This window comes from Corvus kubaryi, unplaced genomic scaffold, assembly GCF_017639235.1.
Source record: "Corvus kubaryi isolate FWS band 111438036 unplaced genomic scaffold, C.kubaryi_AGA036_p1.0 37387, whole genome shotgun sequence".
Lineage (NCBI taxonomy): Eukaryota > Metazoa > Chordata > Aves > Passeriformes > Corvidae > Corvus > Corvus kubaryi.
The window spans coordinates 12,880,268-12,904,350 of NW_024581129.1; the positions used below are offsets into that span (position 1 = coordinate 12,880,268).

The window sequence follows — 24,083 nt, forward strand, 5'->3', positions numbered from 1 at the left end:
ACACAGGCCCAGAGCAGCCTCTCCCTGCTCTCCACCACCCCTCAGAGCCATCTCAAGGACCTGCCAACGAGCCAGTGCTAGGAGCCAAGCTGCTAAGAGCCCTGCACTGCTCCAATGGGCTTCTGCCTCCCCCAGGAACCATGTGCTCTCAGACACTGCACCAAAGCACGCCCAGCACCACCCCCTCTACAGTCACAGAAAAACATCAGGGCCTGAGACATCCTGTTACTGAGAAACAGCCCCCCCTGGGGCATGGGGGCAGCCAAAATCTGTCTGTAAGTGGCAAACACCATTCACTGCCCTGGTCACCAGCATCTTCCTGCCAGGACTTGTCTCCTCACGTGCTACAGACAAGCTATACAGCACCACTGGGCTTCTACATCGGGGACCAATCTGCACCCACCCTTCCACAACCTCGTGAGGTAATGAGGGAGTCAACCTAATCCTGCTGTGACAGGCAATGGGATGAGCAGAGCAGTATAAGTCCACGACTCTGGGCTGGCACTGGCTGGCAGAACGCACTGCAGCAGGTTCCATGAGCTGCGTGCCTCACCTCTTGATGGTCTGGGTGATTGAGGTCTGTCGTTGTAGCACCGGTCTCCGGGCAGGGTCGTGGGGCAGGGACGGCACGCGGCTGTTGTCGGCCGGCATGCTCACGCTCCGCAGGAACGCCTGGCGCCGCGTCGCCTGCCGAGGGAAGCAGGAGGGGGTCAGTGTTCTGGGAGTGAGGCTCCACAAGGCCAGCCAGGCTGGGGAACAGTTAGCAATTCAACATGTACTGCATGAGCTCCAGCAACATACCCTCCTGGCTGTTGCCTAGCCAGATCACACTCTCCTAGACCGCTCCACAAGGTCAAGAGAAGCACAGTCAGTGGGATTTGCTTTTTAAGTGGCTCTGGATCTGCACTAAAAGCCTGTGAGAGCTGTGGGTGGATCTGTAGTTGCTGCCTGGTGCAGCCTAAGCAAGCGGGGAAAGGCTTTGTTCATAGCCTAATTGCCTGGGCACACTCACATGTCTTGGCTAAACATCACCTACCAAATGTGACACCACTCACCAGGCTGTTCTCAGCTGATAGAACTGCCTCCCCAGGGCTGCTCTGCATTACATTTTTATCAGCTCAGCAGAGACACCATCTCCCATTTGTACAGGGCAGGCTGAGCAGACTGCCCCTCTGGCAAGTGAAGCTCTGATCGATCCTCTGGTCAGACACTGTCTCTGCCTCGAGACTGCTTTAGCCTCTCTAGCCCAGAAAGCTAATGATTTCCACTTATGCTATCAACAGTTTTGATATCTTTTATGTAAAAACAGTGCACAGATACTCAGGTTGTAAGCCAGAGGAGCACAGAATGCACTCTTATCCTGACAGCCTGGGCTGTGCACACGAGACCCCCAGAGAACATCACCTCCACCAGCTTCCATCATAAGCACACAGTGTGTCTCCAGGTACCCAGCTGGATTTAGAGATTTCAGATAAGGGAAGATCCATCAAAGCCTTAAAAAATTGATTCAGAAGGTTTCAACCTGCACTGGTAAAACCCTGAACTCCACTTCTAATCCCTACAGACTGACCCCCAAACTCTTTCCTTCCAAGGGAAGACCAGAACCAAGATTTACCTGCCAGGAGCTGTCACGTAAGTGAAGTGCATTTGAGTCCCTGCATCACGGAATGGTGAAGAGAGCAGTTCTTGCTGTCCCAAGTGCAACAGAAGTTCCCTCTTAAGCTTGTCCTCAGCCTCCTCTAGGGAAACTGTATAACCCTCCATTTTTCTGATGACTTAACTTTTTTTCACGTAAGTGACTGAACCCAGGCCCTGTACCCGCCTGTGGGAGCTGGGCAGCAAGAACCCTCTGGCTCTGCCTTCAGTGCACAAAGTCTCTGTTTCTACAGCAAGGCCACACAAGCAGCCAGCGTTCATACCCAGGCCTCACCCCTACAGCAGTTTTTAATACCTTGTAGCAGGTATTCCTGATATTCCTCCTATTCCCAGCACAAACAAGGATGTTTTACTCTCATGCTTTGCACAGCTCCTATTAACCTATCACCTCATCTCTACTTCAGCACTCCTCAGTGCTCTGTATTTCTCATCCCACATGGTTCTCTTATGTTCCTCATGCTGGTAACAGCTTTGTGTTGCCAGTAACTGTTCTTTGCTGTTACTGATGAAAGTCTGTCATTATCTTGGCTATTCATAAGTCAGATTCATACGCTGCTCATATCAGCACAAGCTCCAGCACTTCCAGGCCCTCATGTTTGTCTGGGAGATCTTCAGTCCTCCAGTCCCCTTAAGAAATGCTTGTTTGAATACCTCACTCTCATATCCCAGCCAAGACACTTTTCACAATGCCCACATCCAAACAGTCACATCCACTGATGCGAGCACATCAGCCACCCACCCTCATCCCTCCCACATCCCCTTCAAGGAGAGTTAATTACTGATCATAAATTTACTCAAAGGCTCTGCCCCTTCTTATGTGGCCTCATGACCTGCCATCACACGCTGCTTTTCCCTCAGCCAGGACTGATGGGGACCGCAGGCACAGGGATGCTCCCAGCACATCCCCCCCCATCTCCACAGACCCTCCCTCCTCCCCAGCACCTGTACCTGCACGGGCTGGAGGGGCTCCTCTGGCACGGGCATGGGTACCGGCACCAGGATGTCCAGTTTTAACCATGGCGGCTTCTTCCGCTGTAAACTGCTTGTGCTGTCGTGCCGTGCCTCCGACATCGTCCCACGCTTGTTCTCAGGCCTAGGAGAGGGGAGACATCAGTCAGGAGGGAATCTGGCTCATCCCTCCCAGTCCATGCTGGCAGGGCAAGCAGAGAGTCCTCCTCCCCGCTGTGACTGATGGCCCAAGCCCCACGTGGGATGAATTCCCAAAGTGCCTCATGAGGGCTCAAGGGTCACAGCTTGTGCCCACACTGGTCATTCAGGACCTGACACTCGGAGGACATGGAGCGTTGCTCAGGGCACGGGATCTCAAGCCAGGTACACAGACTGCAGTCACAAGTTTGAGTCACCTCCCACTAAGATTTTTGCTGAGACTACTGTGAGATCCAGATTCCTTAAGAACAAGCCATGAATTAAATCTTAATGAGATCTGGATCCAGACCAACCAGCTAAGTAACTGCAGTATCAAAAGCCACTGACCTCCCTCTAAAACCAGCTTGTGACTCACAAACACCCTTTTTTGCCCACCCAAAGCCGAGCACCACACTTTCTAACCTACCTACCACTTAGCAATTAACAAGTGGCCGCTTCTCATTGCTGGTTCTAATCTCTTTTAAATGTAGTAGTGATTTTCTAGAAACACAACATGGCGCACAGAGCAAGACCAGTATAGCATGAACATTAGAGAACTGGCACTAATCCTGAATTGAGTGGTTTTCATACATAAATAATAATGATATGGTATTTAAATAAACACCGCTGTGTAATCAAAAGGCCGCAGTGAGCAGAGTGACTCGCTGTCATCTTGCCCACTCTGCTGCAGTTTTCCCCTCCTGTTTGCATCACACACAGTGGGACACAGAGACCACAGAGTCTTTCAGGCTGGCAGAGCACCCACTTCACTGTGCACACTCAGAGAAACAATTCAGAAAATAGATTTCACTGGAGGCAGATCAGCGCAGATACCTCCACAGGTACCGTCCAACCGAAATTATGCTACAAGTTTGTATTTCTTCCTCTCCTAGCACACACACAACTTCAAGTGAACAGTGGGAAGCATGTGTGCTGAACGGGACAACAGATTCCATTCCCTCCTGGCTCTCTCCTTGCGTTGTCCTAGCCTGGCCTACGGCCCTTAGCCACAGGGGACAAAAATAATCAAGTGTCCCAGCCTCTTCACCACAGTGGACAGATGGAATAAGCAACCAGTTAAATCAGCAAGCACACATGTTTTGAAAGGGGGTAGGAGAAAAACTCGGTTGGAATTAAAACTTAGTGTTCTTACGGTGTTAACACAGCCCATTTATTTTAAATGCAGAATTAGTTTAACACATAAGGATTCTTCCTTGTGAGAGGCCAAGTCCTAGGCCAGGACCAGAGGCAGAGAGATCTCCACCCTCGGAGACATTTGGCACTCAACAAAACAAGGCCCTGAGCTGCCTGAATTATCCCAGCCTTGCAGTGGATGAGCCAGTCAACCTGCAAGGGTACCTCCCAACCTAAATTAGGCACTGGTTCTCTGAAACGTGCACTGCCTTGCAGGGATTTCCACCATATTCCCACAGCTCCCTGCAGCTGCTCTGCAAAGGGAACTGCGCACACCACGCGAAAGATACAAGGCAGGGGGGGCAGGCAGCGGGGAAATAGGTCAATAAAAGGGAGTGGGGGATGATCTGGATTGGGTTAGGAGAGAATCTCATCTAAAAGGAGCTGAAGGCCAGCTGCTGGTTCAGTCGCGCGAGCTGGGCCGGCTGCCAGGAGCGCTGTGCTCAGCTGAGCCGGAACGACAGAAAGGGAGGACTCAGCTGTAGGTGGATGAAGGTTGGGTTTCAGCAAATACCACAGGCCCCCAAAAGTCTGGGAATTCTTGATCTAGCCTGTACAGACATGCCCTTCATACATGCACCACAGTCCTGTTGCACAGATGCAGTGCTGTGCATGAGAGGGACACAAATCCTTCCTTCCCTCCCCGCCGAGCTGCAGGGGTGGCTAAATACAACTGTTCTAACTTCCTATAAGATAAGGACAGTGAGAGTTTTAGGGGAACTCCTGCCTGTGCTTGGTATGAGTAAATCCGCTATGAGACACGATTTACTGAAAGGTCTTGCAAATTTGTCTTCATGGTGAGGTCAGAAAGCAAAGCAGATTTCTCATACCTGAAATACTCCAGCACAGAGCTCCAGCATTTACCGCGAGGATCACAAACACCACACCACGTCTCCTTGAGGTGCCCTAATCAGAGACCAGCCAAGAGAGACAGAGCCATCACTCTGGCATGACCAAACAAAATCTATTTCACACAACTCAAGAGCCTCCTTCCTGTGTCTTCAAGGGCAAATTCAGAGCATCTGAAGTAGCAACTCTGCTTTTTCCAACATCTCACCACTGAGCCACCATCACTCAACATCCTTCCTGTCTACCTACAGAGCTGCCTTTGTGAGCACAAGCTCTGGGTGTAAAGAATACAAACGTGTAAGATTTGCAGCTTTATCAATCAGTGAGGCCAAGCCAGGAAGGGAGGGGATGAATCACGCCTGTATTGCCCGAAAGTTGCTGCAATAACGTGAAACCCTGTGAAAAACATCCAATTAAATCTGTTTTCAGTTTCCCTTCCTAAATTGCCACAGACCACAGACAGTGATGTCCACGTATCCTCACTGGCTTCCTTGCCACCCTTGCAGACTAGCACATGGGATCTCCAGGGTGTACACATATGCCAAAGAGGACAGGGCATGCACACACAGGGGTCAAGCCTGTGGCCTTACAATTACCCCCAAAGTTGTTTCAACTTAGTTCTTTAAGCAAGGTGAAGATCTCAAGATGAAATTCACATCCTAACAGAGCAATGGAATGCTCTGCTTTCTCCCAGCTTCAGCAGTTAAAGAGTTCTTTAGATAGCAAAGCATAAAAATGCATATATAATAATTGTCTAAATGCATTCAGTATTTAAACCCCAGCTGAGTTTCAAGGGTGACTGCAAACAGAGTATGTAGAAGCAAATCCCTCTACCAGCTCAACCTTCTTTACTCACTAACAGGTTCACTTCCCAGTAAAAGGATGCAGTGAAGGCCGAGCTGTTCAGCATTCCCAATTCCCTGTGTGCATTTGGAGTGGCCAAAAATAAACCTTACAAACACCTAAGACTGGATCAGGCCCTGCCAGGGCAAGCACCGTGAATTCTGTGTGAATAGTCAGCCACAGCACAGGTCAGGCAAGTGCCTCTGCCCCAGGCACAAAAAGGCCTGTGGTATGGTCATGAGAGACAGGTCTCCAGGGGGTTAACGGGCAGCCTGAATGTGGATCCAGCTGAATATACAGATATATGGACTAGATGAGCATCAGTGTAGGGCTGTGTGCACAGATGTACAGCTACATGGTCAAACAGCCTTTGCATGGCAGGTAACAGCCCTCATTACAGCTGGCCCTCACTCCAGGTGCTGCTAATTTCTGTCTCACCATTGCAGTAAAAGCACTTGCTGAGTTTCACGCTGACCCCTTGGTTACTTTTAGGGGCCAATGTTTCAAGATCCAGTGTCCATGTATTTCATCAGGCCAGTGGGCTTTGTTTCAAAGTTGACTGAATTGATACATACTTTGTTTGAGTGGTCCCATACCATCAATCCCAATTTCTTAATACTGTCAAGAGGCCACCAACAGCAGCAGGATGGGAACACACACAGCACAGCTGTGCAAGGTCAGGCTAAGTGTCCCTCTAAAGCCTGTATCTCATTTCCAACCAAGGATGCCTGGCATGGGGCAAGAGTACAGGATCACTCGACAGTCCTATCTCCCAGGACAGAGCCATGGCATGTGCTAGGAATAAGTCACAGGCTTCTTGTGCCAGAAATGTCTTTACATGTAACAGCTCTGTATCCATCTCTATATCAATCCAGTGGTTACTATTCCAGAATTTATCCAGCTCATTTTTTAATCCAAGCAAACTTCTAGTATTCATAACTGCACATGACAAAGCTCCAGAGCTGAAACACGTGCTATGTGACAAGCCTGCTCCAGTTCATCTGCAAACCTGCCATTTCCTGGGTTCACCTGTTGCCCCGTAGTTCTTGGATTAGAAGAGTGATCAGCTTTTCCCTATCCTCTTTCTCCGTGCAAGTCCTGACCCTACAGATCTCTTCCATGCTGTTCCCACCATGCCCTTTTCCCACACCCACATCAGCAGCTCAGTCCTTGTACAGGGGCTGTTTCAGACCTCTCACCTGTGCTGGCTTAGTTTGGACTCTGTTCTACCAGCATCACAAAAGTCAGGAATATAAAAACACAAGGCTGAATGAGAGGCATTTGCAGATTCAGCTTCTTCTAACTGATCAGCTGGTAGCAGCATAAAAATTATTAATAATGTCCATTTCAATTAAAATAAACAAAAAAAAAGAAAAAAATGTATCAATTGCAGATAGTCTGGAAAATTCATCTTCAAAAGGCCTGTGCCAAAGCAAGGTCACAGAACCAGAACGAAAGGCAAATCCACTGCGCTGTGGATCAGGCTAAGAAAGGGGAGAGCACATTAAATATCAAAGTTGGCACATGATCAAGGAAAGCTGCTTAGTGAAATCTACTGACCCAAAGAGCAAAGGAAAAGCTTTGTCCAGAAGCTTGAGCATGTTCCTAAAACTGACAGGCATCCTAAATACATTTAGAGACTTGCACAGTCATTTCAAAGACAGACCATCCTTCCACTTAAACAGACAACTGAAGCTATTCCAATGTTGATTTCTTTTCTTCCAAAATTTCCATTTTACCAGCATTCCCATTTAAAATAAAGCTGGCTTTTTTCCCCCAAGAAACATTCCAAACAAAAACCAAAACAAAACCCCGACTTAATTCAACACTACCACACAAACAAACAGCATCTGCTTTTTCCAGCATCACTGCTCCTCTCCAGCACAGTGTGTGCATGCTCCTACAGACACCCCCAGGAGGTAACAGACACCGGGGTCATTCCGCTGCAATCCGATCGCCACATTCTGTGGTCAGACTCCAGCAATTTTTCTCCATTTTTCAAACCCCATCACTGCAACAACTTTATTTACAGTGCCTGCTACACAAAGTGCCAGGCAAGTCCCATGTACCTGAAGGGGTCTGTCCACACAACTGTTCTGGATGAGGTACAGGAATCCAGGTGGACACAGCAAAGAAACCAGGATCCTCAATGTGTTCTCCAGACAGGACAAGCCAGAGGAGACAGAGGAGAAAGCTCCTGGCTGTGCCTCTCTCTCCAGGAGGATTGCTGCTGGCAGAGCAGGGAAAAGGCAGGAAGTCCAAGGAGAAGAGGAGCAGTGGGGTTTCAGTCTCGTGGCTGCCAATAAAACCATCTAGCATGGATCAGACCCAACGAGTTACAAACAATATCCCAAACACCAGGCATAAGCCAGCCCTTTAAAACAGGCCAGATGGAGGGGCTGAGGGCAGGCAGGGACGGGGAAGGTGGGACAGGCCTGTGGCCTTGCACTCTCGGGGAAATCTGTTAAGGGCACAGCAACACCCAAGCTTTGGCTGAGACCACCCCCACTGCCCACCCTAAGAAAATACCTGCGAAACAAAACAAGGCCATCAGCACTGCCCAGGGCCCTCTCCTGCTTTCCCAACCCTGGCTGCTGAGCTGGGAAATACTGTAAGGCTTTGCAGACCCGCAGGCTGCCATAGCAGAAGCTGGGTCTGAGCAGTCCAGGCACCTCTGAGCACAAGCCTGGCAGAGAGCTGTGCAGACACACTGCCCTGTGAGCCCTGCCCCGCAGGGAGCTGGCAGCACTGCCCTTCCCACACACATCCCACTGTCCCTGCTCTCTGCCATGCACAAGCTCTGCCTGAGTGCTGGTAGAGGCTGATGCTGCTTCCAAAAGCCTGCACCAAATCACACAGGCAACAATTCCTCAGGGCTCTGGCTTCTGCTCGCAAGCAATCCCATCTGCCAGCTAGCTGCTGCCCAGGGAGCAGGTTTGCCTTACTCCACTGAGCCACTTCAAGGTGTTTTACCAGCACAAACTAACCCTAGTAAATTATTTCCTGTTGATCTGGCATCCTGAAGAGGCTCAGACAATTTCAGATAAGCCCTGGAGAGGAAGGGTAGGACCAGCCTATTCAGCGATGGCTCAGCATGACAGCAGCTCAGGTGAGACATCAAATACAGCCCCAAGCTGTTGTCCCCTGCCTGTGTGAAATTGTCCTGCTCCATCCCCACTAGGGATCTCACCATGAACCATTTAATTGAATTAGCTGAGAGATATCAACAGAAACTGCCTGGTTTGGAAGAGGCCAGGCAGACCCCTAGACAAGAAATAGGAAGCTACATTGGGTTAATATTTCATGCCAAGCCTTGGAGAGTGATGGTATTCAAAGAGGCACAGCAGGAGTGCAAAGCTTCAGCTGGGACCCACTGAACTTGGAAAAGGTTCAGCTGCATACAGAGACAGAGGGTTTTAAGTACAGGTAATGAAAACGTCTGCCAGTGAAGTCTGAATGTATGTGAGCCAATCCCATGATCAAGAAAGCAGACCTGATATCCCTTTGAGCAACTGATTTTCTTGATTTTCAGAAAAACACGAAGGTCATGATGGAAATCAAACAAAAATCAGTTCCAACTTGAACACCAGCACTAAAAGCTTTCAAAGCAGCCTCACCTGGGACCTGAAGGTGTGGTGCCCTCATATAGAAGAGAGAGGAAAAACAGGAAGCTCAAAAACCCTTTTTGATTTCTGTTAGTCCCCAGATCTGTAGCTGAACTCCTTCAAATGCAGGTTAAAAGATGACCCCCAACTGTAACATGCAGTCACAAGCAACAGACTGATCTTCAAGGTCCTTTTGTTGCAGCAGACAAAGGGCAAAATAGTAACAGGACCTCAGAAACCAAAGCTCAAAATTCAAGCTAAAAAGATGTCACAGACACTTGAAAGAGATGCAAGCCAACAGAAGAAGCAGTGACCCAGCCCTGTTTGCTGCCCTCCTCCTCCTGCTGGCACCAGCATCCCCACAGCTGTTGGGTGATCCATACTGGGAACCAACCCACATGAGCTCAGCAGAGAAAATGGCTCGTTCCAGCCTCAGCTCCTTCCCACATGGCTCCACAAACACTTGTGCCAGCAGAAGGAAAGGGGAAGAAGCAGGAACAAACAGAGCAGCTGGAGCCAGATGACTGGAGTGCTTCTCAAGGCAGTATAGTTTGAAGTGATTGTTGAAAATATGGCCAGAAACTCAGATCTGTGGGAAGCCAACAATTATCCCAGGGAGGTGGTGGGTTCGGCACCTCTAAATAATCTTCTGAGAAGTGCCTTTAGTGCAGGTGTTGAGTGCAGCAGGAATAAAACACTACCGTATCACCAGAGGCAGAGTGAATTTTCTGGTGGGGTCATTAGATGGGAAAACATCCAAACCATCCACAGATTTCTCCAGAGCTGACAACCAAGCCTCACGCACGGGCAGCTTCCACAGAGGTGCTCCCAAGGGAGGAGTTTCCCCTGCTCACCCATGGCCTGGAGCACCCACAAGGAAGTAGGTGGAAGGGAGCCAAGCAGAGTAAGCTGGGCAGAGGGGCCTTTTCCATCTCCTCAGCACGTGTGGCCCAGATGGCAGAGGCAGGTCCGCAGCACCAGCCAAGCACACCCAGGGCCCACGCAGGGCCTGGGTGATGAGCGATCACCAACTCCACCATCCAGAGCAAACCCAGCCAAGAGCCATCAACAACCTACTGAGATACCAGCAAGGGCAACAGCCTGCACATAAACCAACCAACAATGAGGGGGGAGCAGTGGAAAACCTTCTGGAGTACTTTGGCATCTTCACCCTGTTTATGTTTCTCTGTGAACACACCCTGTGGCTTTGCTGCCACATCCAACAGCCACATTTCCAGCAGCCACATCCTAAAAGTCTGGTCACAGGCTGTCACTTATAGCCTACAATGGGGCACAGCATGATGAGATACCTGCCAACAGCTCCAGTGATGGCACACCAAGCTCTGAGCAGCATTCCCATTCCTTAGGGAAGCCAGCAGAGTCAGCACTGCCTGGTCCTCCAAAAGAGCTGTTTCTACCAAGAGATGCATTACCAGCCACCAGAAGAAGGATCATCTATGCAAGCCTTGTTCCTGCACCCTGTTTGAAGGTTACCACTGCTGCCTGTTGGGTGAGTGGTGCCTGGGCTGAGCCAGCAGAGCCCTTTGCTCTGGGGTCCCCAGCAGCCCCAAAGCACAGCTGTCTCAGTGCTCTGCCTGGGTCTGCACCTTCTTCAGGAAAGAGTGATCACAGAAACTATTTCAGTGCATTTAACTCATTTAAATGATTCAATGGGGCTTCAGAGGGCCCTGTTCCAGATTTATTTCCATTACTAGTAAAATAGATGCCTGGTTAAGTTCTGTCAGACCCACAAGTACCATGGGCACAGTCACTGCCTCAATTATACAGCAAGGTAAGAGTCACAAAAATGCTTTTGTCAGTACAGCCATGACCCACATTAGGAAACAGAAGACAAACCCAACAAAGGTATTATTTTCAATGAAATTCTGCATTTTGAAGTTTTTTCTACCAGCTCTCATATTCTTCACAAGTACTGTAAGGGTTCAGGACACAAGGAAAGCTGGAAACACAGAGCTGGGATGACACTGAGGACAGAAGGAAACACTGGCTCTGGTTGATTTTGGAAGAGCTGCTGTCTGTGCACCCACCTCAAGAGCAATTTTCTTGGTAACATCTCTTAGTGATTACAACATTGTTCATTTAGAAAATACAATATCAATAAACAACTGATGGAAAAGCAACTGTCAAAACCAGCAACCTCTCCTAAAAAGATCACAATAGGCCAAACCAAAAATTATGTTAGACAAAAGCCACTCATCTTCTACAGCAAAGACTCTGGGTACTAAAAGCAGCTAAGAATCACTGTTTGTTGTGCTAAATAAAAACGTTTCAATGGCAAAAGAGATCAAAACTGCCACAAATGACAACATTTCCTATGGAAAGTTACATAAAACCATGTTGAATAGCAACCTAAAATAAATCTTAGAGGAAATAACAGTAACAAATGCTGGAGCCACCAGAAAACAAACTTTATATTCAGGAAGGATGGACGCCACAGAGCCATTCAGAACAGCTTTCTTAGCATGTTCCTTTGAAACTTGGAGTATCCTCACTCCCCATCACACACCTGCTTTCTCCAGCACCACTACAGCTCTGCTCACCTGGGTACGAGTGAGAGAATAAAAAACGCCCACAGCAGTGAGGCCCGGTGGAGATCCTTCAAAGGACTAGTTAAACAGCCAAGGACTCAGAGCAGAGCTGGTTTGGCTGGAGCTGCTGTTCCTCACCATTAGCTGATGCAGCCAGGGACACAGGAGAGCCACTCTGCTGCTTTAACTATTCTCCCTGGCTCATGCTTGACAGCCAGGCACACTCCATCTCCTGCTGCGTCCAACTGGAAACAGCTGCAAGAAGAGCTTGTCTTGCTCTGCAGGTGTGCACACCTCTGCATACTCACTGTGTGCCCAGTGCAACAACTCATTAATAATGCAAACAGAAATAATCATAATTCTAACTTGGTTTAGCAAAAAAAATATTAAATTTCTAAGTGAACCACACTTCTTCAGACTGAGTGAATGGCACATTCTTGCTCGCTGTTCTCCCTGAAATTACAGTCCCAGAACAGCCAGAGAAAAGGAAGGTATACTCACACTTTTTGGCAGAACTACTCACAGTTTTATACAGTTCACTTTAAGGCTTTGCATTTAAGCAACAGAGTAACAAACCTCCCGTGTGCTGATTGCTACAGGGCAGTAACTCCCGAAATACAGAAGGTGCATTTGTCAACCCAGCCTTCTGAGCCCTCCAGATTTTAAAATCCAAGCAGTTCTAACTTTCACTGAGCCAAAGCCAAGTAAGTGCCAGACCTGAAAGGCTGTAAACGCAGCGTCCTGTGCAGTTTCAGGATGACCTCATAGGGATTGTTCCTTTTTAAAGGAAAGAAAACCTTCAAAGCAGGGATTGCTGCTGACCAGCAGAGCAAGGGGCTGGCTCTGAGCAGAGTGGAAACAGGAAGGGGAGGAGGCGGCAAAGGTAGGCTTTCCAGAAAAGGCAAGATCAGGCATGGCTTGCTATCTCTTCTCCCCCTGGGAAGGCTCTACCGTGCCAGGGAAGTATTGTGCAATGATACCTCAGACTTCACTGAGAAGAAATTACATTTCCTTTAATAAACACTGTGCTTTAGAGATGCTCTGATTACTAAGGCAAGGTCTGTTTGTTGCTGAAGGCCCCAGAACTTAAGAACTTATCCACAGCTCAGGTCTGTATCACCACAGTTCCAACATTTCTTCGGTAGGCAAAAAGGAGCTGTAATTATATTTGAAATAAATTGTTTACCTAGATAGTTGAAGAGTGCATCCAAAGGAAATTACAGCAAAAACAAGCCCTATGTCAAGCTGACATTTGCTGTCTGTGCAGCAAGTAGAGCATACAAGCAATGAAACTGCACTCTTACAGCTTTAGGAGATTTGACAGGTAAGGTAAATGTGAAGAATAAGCTCTGTCTTCACCCAGTGGGAAACAGATACTGTTACTCAAAAGGATTTGACCATAGTTTGGATGATTTGATCAAAAACTCAGCTGCTAATTTGCTCTTCATGGCACCATCCCAACACACATTAAAAAAAAAATCCCACTTCCTCATTCCTACAGCAGCATGGACTGAAACAAGGAAGAGAAGTGTGATCTGAAGCTTCAACCAGTCCTGGACAGCAGCAAGATGAGTAGGGACAAAAACAGGAGCAAACTGCCGGAAATCCCTGAAGTTCAACTCACAAGGATATGACAATAGGCAATCTCAGCACAGACGCAATTTCCACTTCTCCCTGTGGAAACCTCACTTCGCAGTGGCACAGACATTCTGTGAGAACAGAGAGGTTGGCTGGCAAGCCCTGCCCACCTCAGGGTGCACTGGAGGGAGGGTCTCCACAACTCTGTGCAAGCAGACCTGGATGGTCTGAGCACACATCACACACCAAATTAGCCTGGGGTTCTTCAAGGACATGGAAACAGAGCTGCCAGCACGACCACGGGAAATGCTGCCAAACAGATCCATTTCCTTCCAAGGTTAAATTTTGCCTCTTGCCTGCCTAATCTCTTGGGACTAAGAGCTGCAGGGCTAAGACTGTCCCTTTTAAATGTTATTCTCTCAGAGGGGAGTTATTGAGGACTAGTAGAGTAAGCAACCTGATGTCCATTCAGGTCTGTTAGTTCTGAACAAGGCAAAAAAAAAAACCAAACAAAACAACCAACCACAAAGCTAAAAAAAAAAGCCTACCACTGGGAAGAGAACTACCTGAACAACACTGGACATCTGGGCTTCAGCTCCTCTGAAGAAAAAAAACATCTTCATCCTAATTTCCAGTAGCACTGAGATGTTTTCCCAATGATCCAGACACAAGTCCCATGAAATTCAGGCTGCAGCACCCACAGTACACACTGAGATATTATCACATAGCAGAGAGGATGCAACACAGCTCCCTGAGCAGGCAGGCAACACATGGGTTCCTTAAAACTCCAGCATGTACATACCCAGCAGCTGGGAGGCAACCTCACAGCAAGTGTGAGATCTGCACATTTCATGTCCCTTTCCTTCCAACTAGATGATGATAAATGTTAAACTTGGAGTCCAGAACCTCTTCAGCTGAAAAGAAAGGAAACTAATCCATGTCTGAACTCAGGGAAAATGTTAATGAAGGAACCCACCCTTCAGTTTTAAGTATTTCTACTGAAATGGGTCTGCAGGCTACAGGCTGGTGGCTGCAGGAACAGCAATTAATAGAAGCGTCACATCAGGTCACAATTAACGCTGGAACCCCTGAGAAAGGCGCATGGTCTCCGCGGGGTGCCAAAGCCTCCAGAGGTAGCTATGGAAGAAAGGCAGCAACCACAAGGGAAGAATCTTATCAAAGACTGTTCTGCTGGATAAAAGTTGTAGAGTGACAGACAAAGAAATGTCAGGATCTTCAGCTCACAGCCAGTCCTGCTTGGCAAGCACATCCCCAGCGACATGGGGTTCACACAACACACGCTCTGCTCAACTTTTTGCTGGATACACTGAATGGAAGAGGAAAACAAGCTGGTACTCCCGGTCATGTTGCCCATCTGAGGTCTTCAGCACTAACCTGGCTGTGTTTGCACTGCACAGAGATCCAGCACACTGAAGAGAATCAAACCTTTACTAATTATATCTGAGCATGAGGGCTCTGTGCCCAGAATAAACTGTCCTATCATGCCACACGCAGCAGACCCTGCCTCTTTCAGGGGAACATGTTGGGACTTGCTGGCTACTCTCCGGGGATGGATTCCAGAGGAACAGGACTGATGACCCCAAAAGGAATTCCTATTCCTGCCTGGCGACCTCACGCAACTGCAGCCTCGCTGCATTCCCCACCACGAAAGTGAAACGAGCTGTCTGCCAAGTCCCGTGATGAGGTGCTGGCCCTCTCTGAGGGACACAACTCCTGCCTGAGGTGACGCATCAGGGTCACAAGGTCTCAGCACCAGGACATAGTGAGGACAAGCTTGTTGGAGAAGAGGTGTCTGCTGTGCTCTGCAGGCCAGCAGCACTCTCCGCATTCAAAGCTCATCCCCCCCCCCGAAGCCTACCCAGCACAGAGCAAGACATTCCCGAGACCAGGGCCAGCCCATGGCTTTCCCCAGAACCTGAAAAGCCAGTTTGTAGGCAGATCTCTCACAAGTGGATTGCTTAAAAAAAAAAAAAAAAAAAAGGCCTGTCATGGGAAGTCCCAGAGCAGAACTAGTTTTGTAGGAGTTGCTTTTACACTGCCCAGCATCAACCTCCTTTCATGGGAACGCACAGACGCAGGAGCAGCACGGACACACGTCCACATGCCAGAGCTGCTGCCTTCCTGGGGACTCAGGACCAATGAGCACAGAGACCGGGACAAAGCTGGGGACCTGTTCCAAAACCACAGCACCTCCTGGAAGGCTGGCAGTATCCCAGCTCAGGAATGGCACAGGCTCCCCAAGAGCCTGCACACAGACAGGGGAGACCTGGGCTGAGCAGCAGTAGCCATGAGGATTTAAGGACATGAGTGATGCAGCAGGAGGGAGGGATGATAGCTGTTATTAGAGCAACTGAGAGTTAAAAAAAAGGCAGACAAGCCCTTTCATAAAGTCCATTTAACAATCAAAGCTTGAAGGAAGTATCTAAAATTCACCTTTTTCTTCCAACTATACCAGCCAATCTAACACTAGTCATCACTTCCTCCTGCAAAACCTGCACCACTGAGACAGAAGAGCTGGAGAGCAACATCCTTCCATACACTGGAGTGGAAATCCAGTTCTTCCAAGGGTCTGCTCCCCAGCTTGTCCCAAGTGGGCCATTTTTATCCCCGTGGTCACAGCACACAGGCAGCTATTTGTCCTTGCTGCCCTATCAGCGTTACTGCAGTTAACACCCTGTGCTCCTTCCTTATCCTATGTTTCATTCAGAAGCTTCGCTGCCTTGTCCCTTCCCGTTACGTGTGACTATTTTTTCCCTTTTCTGCAGAATGCACTTTTCTTCCCAGAGGAAATTAGCAGGCAGGGGGACAAAAACAGGAAGAAAGGAAACAACTTCCTGCTTACTCCAAGACCCGGCTTGGAGACATCCCCGACCAGCACCGTGCACCCCACCACGAAGCCAACCTGCAAGAGAAGCAGCAGCCACAGAACTGAGTCGTGCACTAGGACGAGCACCAGACAAAACTCATCTGTGCTGCCACTCACCCCTCCTGAGTTACACTGGAGAAAAACACAGGGCAAAATATCCACATGGCGCACTTTGGCACTGCAGGGATGTGTGTGGCAGGATGGGGGGAAGGACAGGTTGCCTGCTGAGGAGCCCAAAAGGACTTGGCACTGAGGGTGCAATCCTGCAAAAGCTCTGGTCTTGCTCGCGTCAGGCTGCCGTGATCCCCTTGCTTCGTGCCAGCAGTGCACAGTGTGAGAACTCAGTTCAGGGACTCGATCCAGCAGGAAAACTAACCTTAACACGTAAAAAGCCATATATTTCCCACCAGATCATCTCCCAAAGTCGCTGCCAAACCACGGGTGCCAGCATCAGGGGAGGGACGGGTGGGAACGCGTGGAGATGGAGTGGACTCGGATCAGCTGAAACAAGCCGTGAACGCGCACCTTCACCTACAGCCGAAACCACCGAGATCACCAAGCTCCCAACATCCAAACGCGGGGGTCGGGGGCGGCACCTGCCTCCGGCGACGCTCTTACCCCGCGGGCCGCCGAGGGCCGCTCCCCGCCCGGCGGAGCGGCGCGGTCCCGGCACCTCAGCCGGGCAGGGAACGGCCCTCGCGGGATGCCCCTCCCGGCCAGCCCCCCCTCGTCCCTCCGGCCCCGCACTCACCGTGCAGGCGGGCGAAGCGCAGCGGCCGCTCGGGTCGAGCCGCCCCCCAGTGCGGCTTAAGGGACCGGCGCCGCCGAGCTCGGCCCGCGGAGGGCGCGGAGACTCCTCCCCCGTGCCAGGGGCCGGCCGGGCGGGCACGCCATTCACAGCCTCGGCATGCAAATAGGAGCCGGGAGCCGAGCGGCGCTCGGCGCTGAGAGTCCCGGCGGGGAGCTGCCAGCGCCCGGGGCCGCGGGACGCCGCATCCCGCCGCGCCGCCCTGACTCACGGGGTAGGAATGCGCCGCGCCGGGCGGAAGCCACCGGCCCGCCCGCGGCCCCCGCAGCCTGCGGCCCCCGCAGCCTGCGGCCCCCGCCTTCCCCGCTGCCTCGGCGGTGGGCAGCGCCCTTTAGCTCCGCTGCTGGGCTGGGGTGGCGGGGTTGAGTGCCGGCTCCCGTTAGCACCGGCCCCGCGGCTGCTGGGAGCGCTGCCGTGATTCCCGTGCCGGGAGTCCCCTTGGCTGGGCACCTCTGAGCTGCCAAGCCCTGGCCCCGCTGCCGCCCACGGGAGCCTTTGCCACGAAGCTTCACACACGCTGGGCTACGATGCTCCCAGTCCCCTCACTCTTTCTTGCTGTTTCACTGTACTTTACCTTCTCCTCGCCCCATTCCCCCACACTTAGTGCTGTGTTTCCCATCAAGTCTTCACACCTCCTCTTCCAGCCATGTGGTTAGCGTATCATCCCTCCTCTAAGCTGTTTCTTTCCTCCCAGCTTAAACATTTTCCCCTTCTGGAGGGCATCCTCCCACCTCAATTGCTCAGCCATCCTCGCCTTTGTCCTGGGATTGCTGCAGAAGATTTCTCCATCCGTCCTCCAAGGAGCATCAGTCAGCATGTCTTGCTCACGCAGAGGTTTGCTGGAGCTCCAGTGAGGCCTGCGGGGTGCACATCCCTCTTGCGCAGCACCAACCCTCAGCTCCTGATGCTTTCAATGTTAGCGGTAACTGGGGGGATGATGTTCCTTTACCATCTTACTGCATCTTCCCCACCAACCTGCGTGATCCAGACAAGCTGAGCTCATCGGTACCGCACCCAGCCCTGCGCGTGCCCACGGCAGCCACAAGTCGAAGGCAGCCCCCAGAGAGCTCTGCTAACGATATCATGTCTTGTTAGCTAATGAGCAAACACAGAGCAGCCCCAGCTAGTCCTGGCTGAGGTGGAGACCAAATCGCACGCAGAACCCTGACTGTCCGCAAAGCTTAACAGGCACAAATTGTTTTCAGATGTTTCTACCACATAAACAAGAAAAAGAAGCATCCAGTAATGCACTCGCAAGGCCCTTCAGCATCTCCCAGGAGGAACGCTCTGGAGCTGGAGGGGGAATCTGACCCACCCCTGCTCGTTCTTTTCCTCCTGCCAATAGTATGTGCATTTTGCAAGAAAAGCAAAGCTCTGTCACTGAAACGTGACTTCTTGCTCCTGTAGAACACTCTTGCAGACAGCGCTGTTAACCCCATCCCACGAATTCTCGTTCCCGAATGCTTCCCTGCCCAGCTCCCAGACTCTGGATTCTTTTACTCAAGCTGCAGAAATCTGCAGAGCTGGATAAAAGCTACCCTGTTGGTAAAGAATACCAACCTTGCTGCCATCACCAGCCAGGGTGTTTCTCCTTCAGTGCGCTGAGTCCTCCTAGCCTAAAATAGATGGAATAAGGTGACTTAAGGCCAGGTTCTGACTGCTCAAGCATGAGATGGTGAATGGCAGCAGTTCAGTGGGGAGGACCCACCATTGCTGGCTTGGAGCAGGTCATCCAGCCCAAAAACCTTGTTTGTTTTCTCCCTCTTCAGGGAATACTTTTATTTGAAATGTGGCCTCTGAGGACCAGCTGAAGGAGAGCTCTTTCCTGGTGCTTGTTATGTGTAAGGTGAACATGTGATTACATGAATTTGCTTCATTCTTCTCTGCTGGAAACTGGAATTTCCTACCTTCTTGAAACCCATGAGAAGCTGTGATCTTGCCACAAGACATGGTTAAAGACCCAATGAAATAGATATCCATCAGCATGTGAATGCAGCACTTTCACTGCTGCAGCTTGCTAAAACTGCTTCAAGGCCTGGTGAGCCACACACCTGCGCGCTTCCAGCCAGGCACTGCTGGGTCTGCACCAGCCAGGAGTGGTGCAAAATGGCCCTCAGGTACTGGACAGAATTGTTCAACACCTCATCTCCAGCTGCGTCCCCTCCTGCATGTACATTTTGCATGCAACACTCCTTGGAGCACTGATCCTGTGTCATCAAGTGTTAAATTGGGGCTCCACTGAATGCAGATTATAATTCAAGCAGGGAAATGGTGGTGTTACAGCCCGTGTGCCTTGCCTGACAGTTTTGTGAGGACAGCTGGGACACACCAGGAGCACAGAGGTCTCTTTTTATCAGGATCACCGGTTCCCTAGACAGATGATTTGATTCTGACCTGCTTTGTTCAGTGTTTAGGCCAAGAAAGCATCCCAGTACCTGGCAAGCACAGCCGAGAGCATCAGATTGCATCCTTGACCGGGAAAAACAGAGCTCCCCTTGCCCTCTGGAAATACATGGGCTTTGCAGTGCCTCCTGTGCTGACATGAAGCAGGAGCACACCCCTGGCAGCTGTCCTAGCAAACAGGGAAGAGGTCCAGAAAGGCCTGGGATTTCTTCTGGGGAGGATTAATAACACAGAAACCCAAGCAAAGTCCCACAGAGTTTCAAACACAGGTGGCCTGGCCAGGAGCCAGAGAGGGAACTGCCAGGAGGGAAAGGACGGGGATTCCCTTTGGGGAATGCCTTTCCAGGGCAGATGGCTGGATCTGCAGCCCCTTGTTGGGGAGCAAACCAGGTTACTGGGTACCAGCAGCTGATCAGGTTTTCATCCCCAGCTGCACATGTGTGTGTGGGATCCTGTGGATAGGAGAAGTGGGGATGGTACAATGGGCTATCTGCTGCTACAGAAATATCTCCCCCTCTTCCTCCCTACCCTGCAGCTCCTGGTGTGCAGCTGGCATCCAGCTTTCTGCCCCAGGGAGAGCAGTGAGGGCTGCTCTGAGCACCCAGCCTCAGCAGCACCCTATCTCACGCACTGTGGGAGTGTTGGTGCAAAATGCTTGGAGTGCAGATGCCCCCAGAGTGGATGCCACACTGGGAATGGTGCTGCGGACCTGCAAAAAAAATATTGACATTTTTTGGAGTGCAAATGAAATACCTTTCACTTTCCAAAAAAAACCCAAAAAACCAAACAACTTCTGTTAACAAGCAGCTATGTCGCAACTTCAGTTTCCTATAATCCGCTCAATTTACATGAAGTTCAAAAACCTAAAACTGGGTGGAAGGTCTTCTGAAGCCCCTGTCACCCTCAGGCAGCAGCAGACAGTGCAGACATTATTGTGTGGGATCATGCCCGTGACAAGGAGGGACACACAGGTGACTTTGGCCTGGCAGTTCCATGCACCTGCTCAGGTGCTGGATGTGCCATGGGCTGAGCTGGCAGCAGGCCTGCAGGTAATGGGGGTTTAAGCCCATGGAAGAGGTTCAAAAACAGAGCCAAGCCCGACCATCCTTGCCTGTAGCTTATACAGCTCAAATCAGGACAGATAATTCCTTTAACAGACATCATCAACGAGTCTACCTGGCGCAGGAGACAAGCAGAGAGAAGAGCCGAAATGTTGATCTGGGAAGATGGTGGTATCCCAGACCACTCACAGCCACAGGAGCTGCTGCCCAGCAGAGCACAAGGAAATCACATCAAAACTCAAGCCCTTCGTTTTCTGCCCAGATTAATTGCAATTGATCATTCCTGGCTCTAGCCACAGGGAAAGTGTGTGCTTGCAGTGCCAGGAGGAGTGGAGGAGTGGAAATGAGATACAACTAGGATTTCCCTTACAGGAATATGTATTTTCAATTGTATTTTACCCAGAAAATCCACTCAGACCAAAATGGCAATTTTCATTTTGGTCAACTCGTTGGGAGATTTGACCAAAAAAAGGGGGGTAAAAAAAGAAAAGAGCATGTGTAAAGCAAGCTATGATTTCCAAAATATTTAGGAAATGTCACTTAGCAAAACAGCTTCCTTCTCCCCAGTTTACTTCAACACAAAAAGGCACTTTTGACATACATATATGTGTGTTTCATATGGAAGGAATGAAAATGTCATGGAAGAAGTAACTCCCAAAATATCTCTTATGTAGCCTGAAAGACTCTTATCATTTTCCAATCCACTCTTGGCAAGAGATGAAATAACATTGCTTCAGAATTTCAAAACTGGGCAGATTTATTTTCGAGAAGCACACAAGGACTCTTATAAAGCAGTCAAATAGGGAGAGCAGTGGCCAAGGGTGTGATCAAACCTCCACTATTGGAATGCAGGCCTGGAAGAGCCTGAATTCAAATTGCACAAATCACCTTTTAGCTGTTGATCTGTAATTCTGGGGTGCCTGTGTTTTGAGCAGGGACTTTCATTTAAATGTCCTGTTCTCCTAACAGGGGAGGAGTGCCAGAAAGAACAAATGAGCTCCAAGGAATGTGAGCTTGATGTCATGGTGGCATTTTAGGGTCTTTCTTTGTGTCCCCCCCTGGGGCTGGGTATCAGCCACTGGTGTCATACTTGATTCCAGTACTAAGAGTCGCTCCTGTTGATGAAGAAGAGGAGCACGAGAGGTAGGAACATGCACATCAGCCTGCAGGTGCCAAAGAATCCCCAAAAGCACCATGAGAGATTTGCAGGTGGAGCAGCAAGGTTTGGTAGTCTGCAGCCAGTAAGTGCATCCTCCAGGTTAGCCCAGGTGGCTTCTAACCTGCTGCAGGGGACAAGCCTTGAAGGAGAACATTCAAAATTGGCAATAAGGAGTGATCCAGTTCAGACAGAAGAACATTGCAGAAAGGACTCAACCTTGGCATTAGTCACAGTGAAGCTCACCATCTCCTAAATCCCTGTATTAACTAAAAGAGAATTGAATTGAATTGAATTGAATTGAATTGAATTGAATTGAATTGAAAAAAAAAAAACAACCCAAAACAAAAAAAACAACCCCAACCAAAAATTTCCAGTTCGGTTACTCATAAATGAACTCAAGGAGTTCATAAATGAGCTGAGGAATTTTGGTTTGTCTGTCAGCAATAAGCTATATTTTTGAAGAAAGAGCAGAGATATGATATCTTGATGGAAAAATATGAACTCAGTAACTGGAGAAAAAATAATTCAGTTACTGACAACAAGCTTGTAAAGAACTTGCTCAGCTAAAATAACAGGGCTTTGTGTAAATCCAGCAAATCTTTACACAAATCTTTAAGAACACTTTTGGCATAGGCAAGTAACAAATTAAGAAGCTGAAATTTCAAAGTAACGTCAACTCTCTCTGAGAGTCAGTAACAGAGATCCTATCTCCAGCAACAACTAATTTAACCATGTCACCCTGCAGTTAGTTAGACTTAAGGAACGATAATACTTAGTGTCAAAATTATTCCAAACAATCTAATTTCATGGGTTCTGATCTAGACTTTGTCAATCCCCCTGTGCTGCCAGGAAATGGCTCCTCTTCCCAGTCTGTCACTACTTTGCTGATTTGTTCCTTCTCCACTATTCCTGGTTTTTCAGGCTGAAACAGGAGCCATGGAAGAGAAGGGGATTACCAACTTCCAAAGGTTTTATGAGCTCTGTCTCTAGCATGTCTGGAGTGCATCCTTGCCGTTGGATTTCGAAGCCTCCAAGGACAGAGTTCCCACCACCTGTCTGGGTCCTGGGTCCTGTCCCAGGGCTGGGCCACTCTCACAGGGACAGATCCCATCCCAATGTGCAGCTGGTTCCCCTGTCACTCCTGTGGCCTCCTGCCCTTGCAGGGCCCTTGGGTCTCAATCCCTCAATCCCTTCCACCTCATCCTGCAGGGAGAGCAAAGCCACCCTCTCAGCTCTCCTCCCAGTGATCCCAGTGGCCCTTCCCCGGGCTCTCCAGTTCCCCTGCCTCTCCCCTGTACAGAGGGATGCCGTGGTGTGCACTGAAACACTGGTGCTATGCAAACAGGAACAGAAGGATTATTTGTACTTTAACCCCATCAGCAGTGAGCCTACAAACATCTGTCAAACACGCTGAGCTGTAAAGGCTCCCTGTTTCCCAGCAGAACTTTCGGTGCAGGAACTAAGGAAGCTGTAGCTGACCTTAGATGAGGAAGCGCTGGTGGAGCTCTCTCTGCCTTTCCAGACCTTCTGCAGGACATGGCAGAAAGAGGAAGCTGCCAGCAGAGTTTTTAACAAATACTGTGTTTGTGATTGTCATAAGATGCCCAAACAAGAGGAAGGCAAGAAAGGAATGAAAGCCCAGAAAAAAAGCAACTGTTAATCTTGACTCCCACCCAAGCCTACTGCATGTATTACATTACATTACAAGCATTTCTTACAAAAAGTCCACACGTGGATCAAATGATCCCAGTGGAGTGATAGGGTTCAGCACTAGCCAACCTCCTAATATCTGTCTTGCTTAGTTTTCCTTTTTCCTGGCACGTGAAGCACTTTGAAATCATCTGGAGCTTCCTACTGCTTCAGGACTTACGAGGTCCCAAAGCCAGTCATTCAGAAGACTCCTAAGTCACCCTTTGGAAAACTTTTGGGTGTATGTGGGACCAAGCTTTTCTCTTGGAGCCTCGGCTAAGGCAGACTGGCTGTCCCAGAGACCCGTTTCCCTCTGTCGCTGGATGTGACAATTGCACCAGTAAATGTGGTCAAAGCTTCAGCTAGGCAGAAAGCAGGCAGCCAGCATCCCAAAGGGTTTGATAAAACAGAGTGTGTCTTCATTCCAAATTATGACAGAGCCCCTGGATTTCAAGTTGCTCACAAAGGAAAGATCTGTATGAAATATCTAAGCCTTTCCAAAAAAAAAAAAAAAAAAAAACAAAAAAAACCACCAAATCCCGCAAATGCTTGGACACAGTCCATTTTTTCATGTAATATACAGAAACTTCTCAAAAACTGGATGGGGAATTGTTTCAGAAAAGGGCAAAACCTTCCAAACTGCTTGCTTCCAAAAG

The 24,083-nt window shown here is 49.5% G+C and overlaps 1 protein-coding gene across 5 annotated transcripts in view; it reads right to left on the reverse strand.

The window, feature by feature from the left end:
- The window catches only part of RHBDF1 (rhomboid 5 homolog 1), a 35,580-nt gene extending 17,477 nt beyond the window's left edge, over positions 1-18,103 (reverse strand). For 2 of the 5 annotated variants that reach the window (XM_042037814.1, XM_042037813.1), the window contains exons 1-3: positions 17,847-18,103; positions 2,605-2,749; positions 554-687 (exon numbers count right to left, since the gene is read on the reverse strand). In XM_042037814.1, coding sequence (XP_041893748.1) covers positions 554-687; positions 2,605-2,749; positions 17,847-17,932 — 365 coding nt within the window. In that variant the 5' untranslated portion in view covers positions 17,933-18,103. Of the gene's footprint in view, positions 1-553; positions 688-2,604; positions 2,750-7,757; positions 7,942-17,058; positions 17,307-17,846 lie in introns of those variants that run through there. The other 3 variants (XM_042037816.1, XM_042037817.1, XM_042037818.1) reach the window with 3 other exon arrangements.
- Between the last annotated feature and the right edge of the window lie 5,980 nt (positions 18,104-24,083).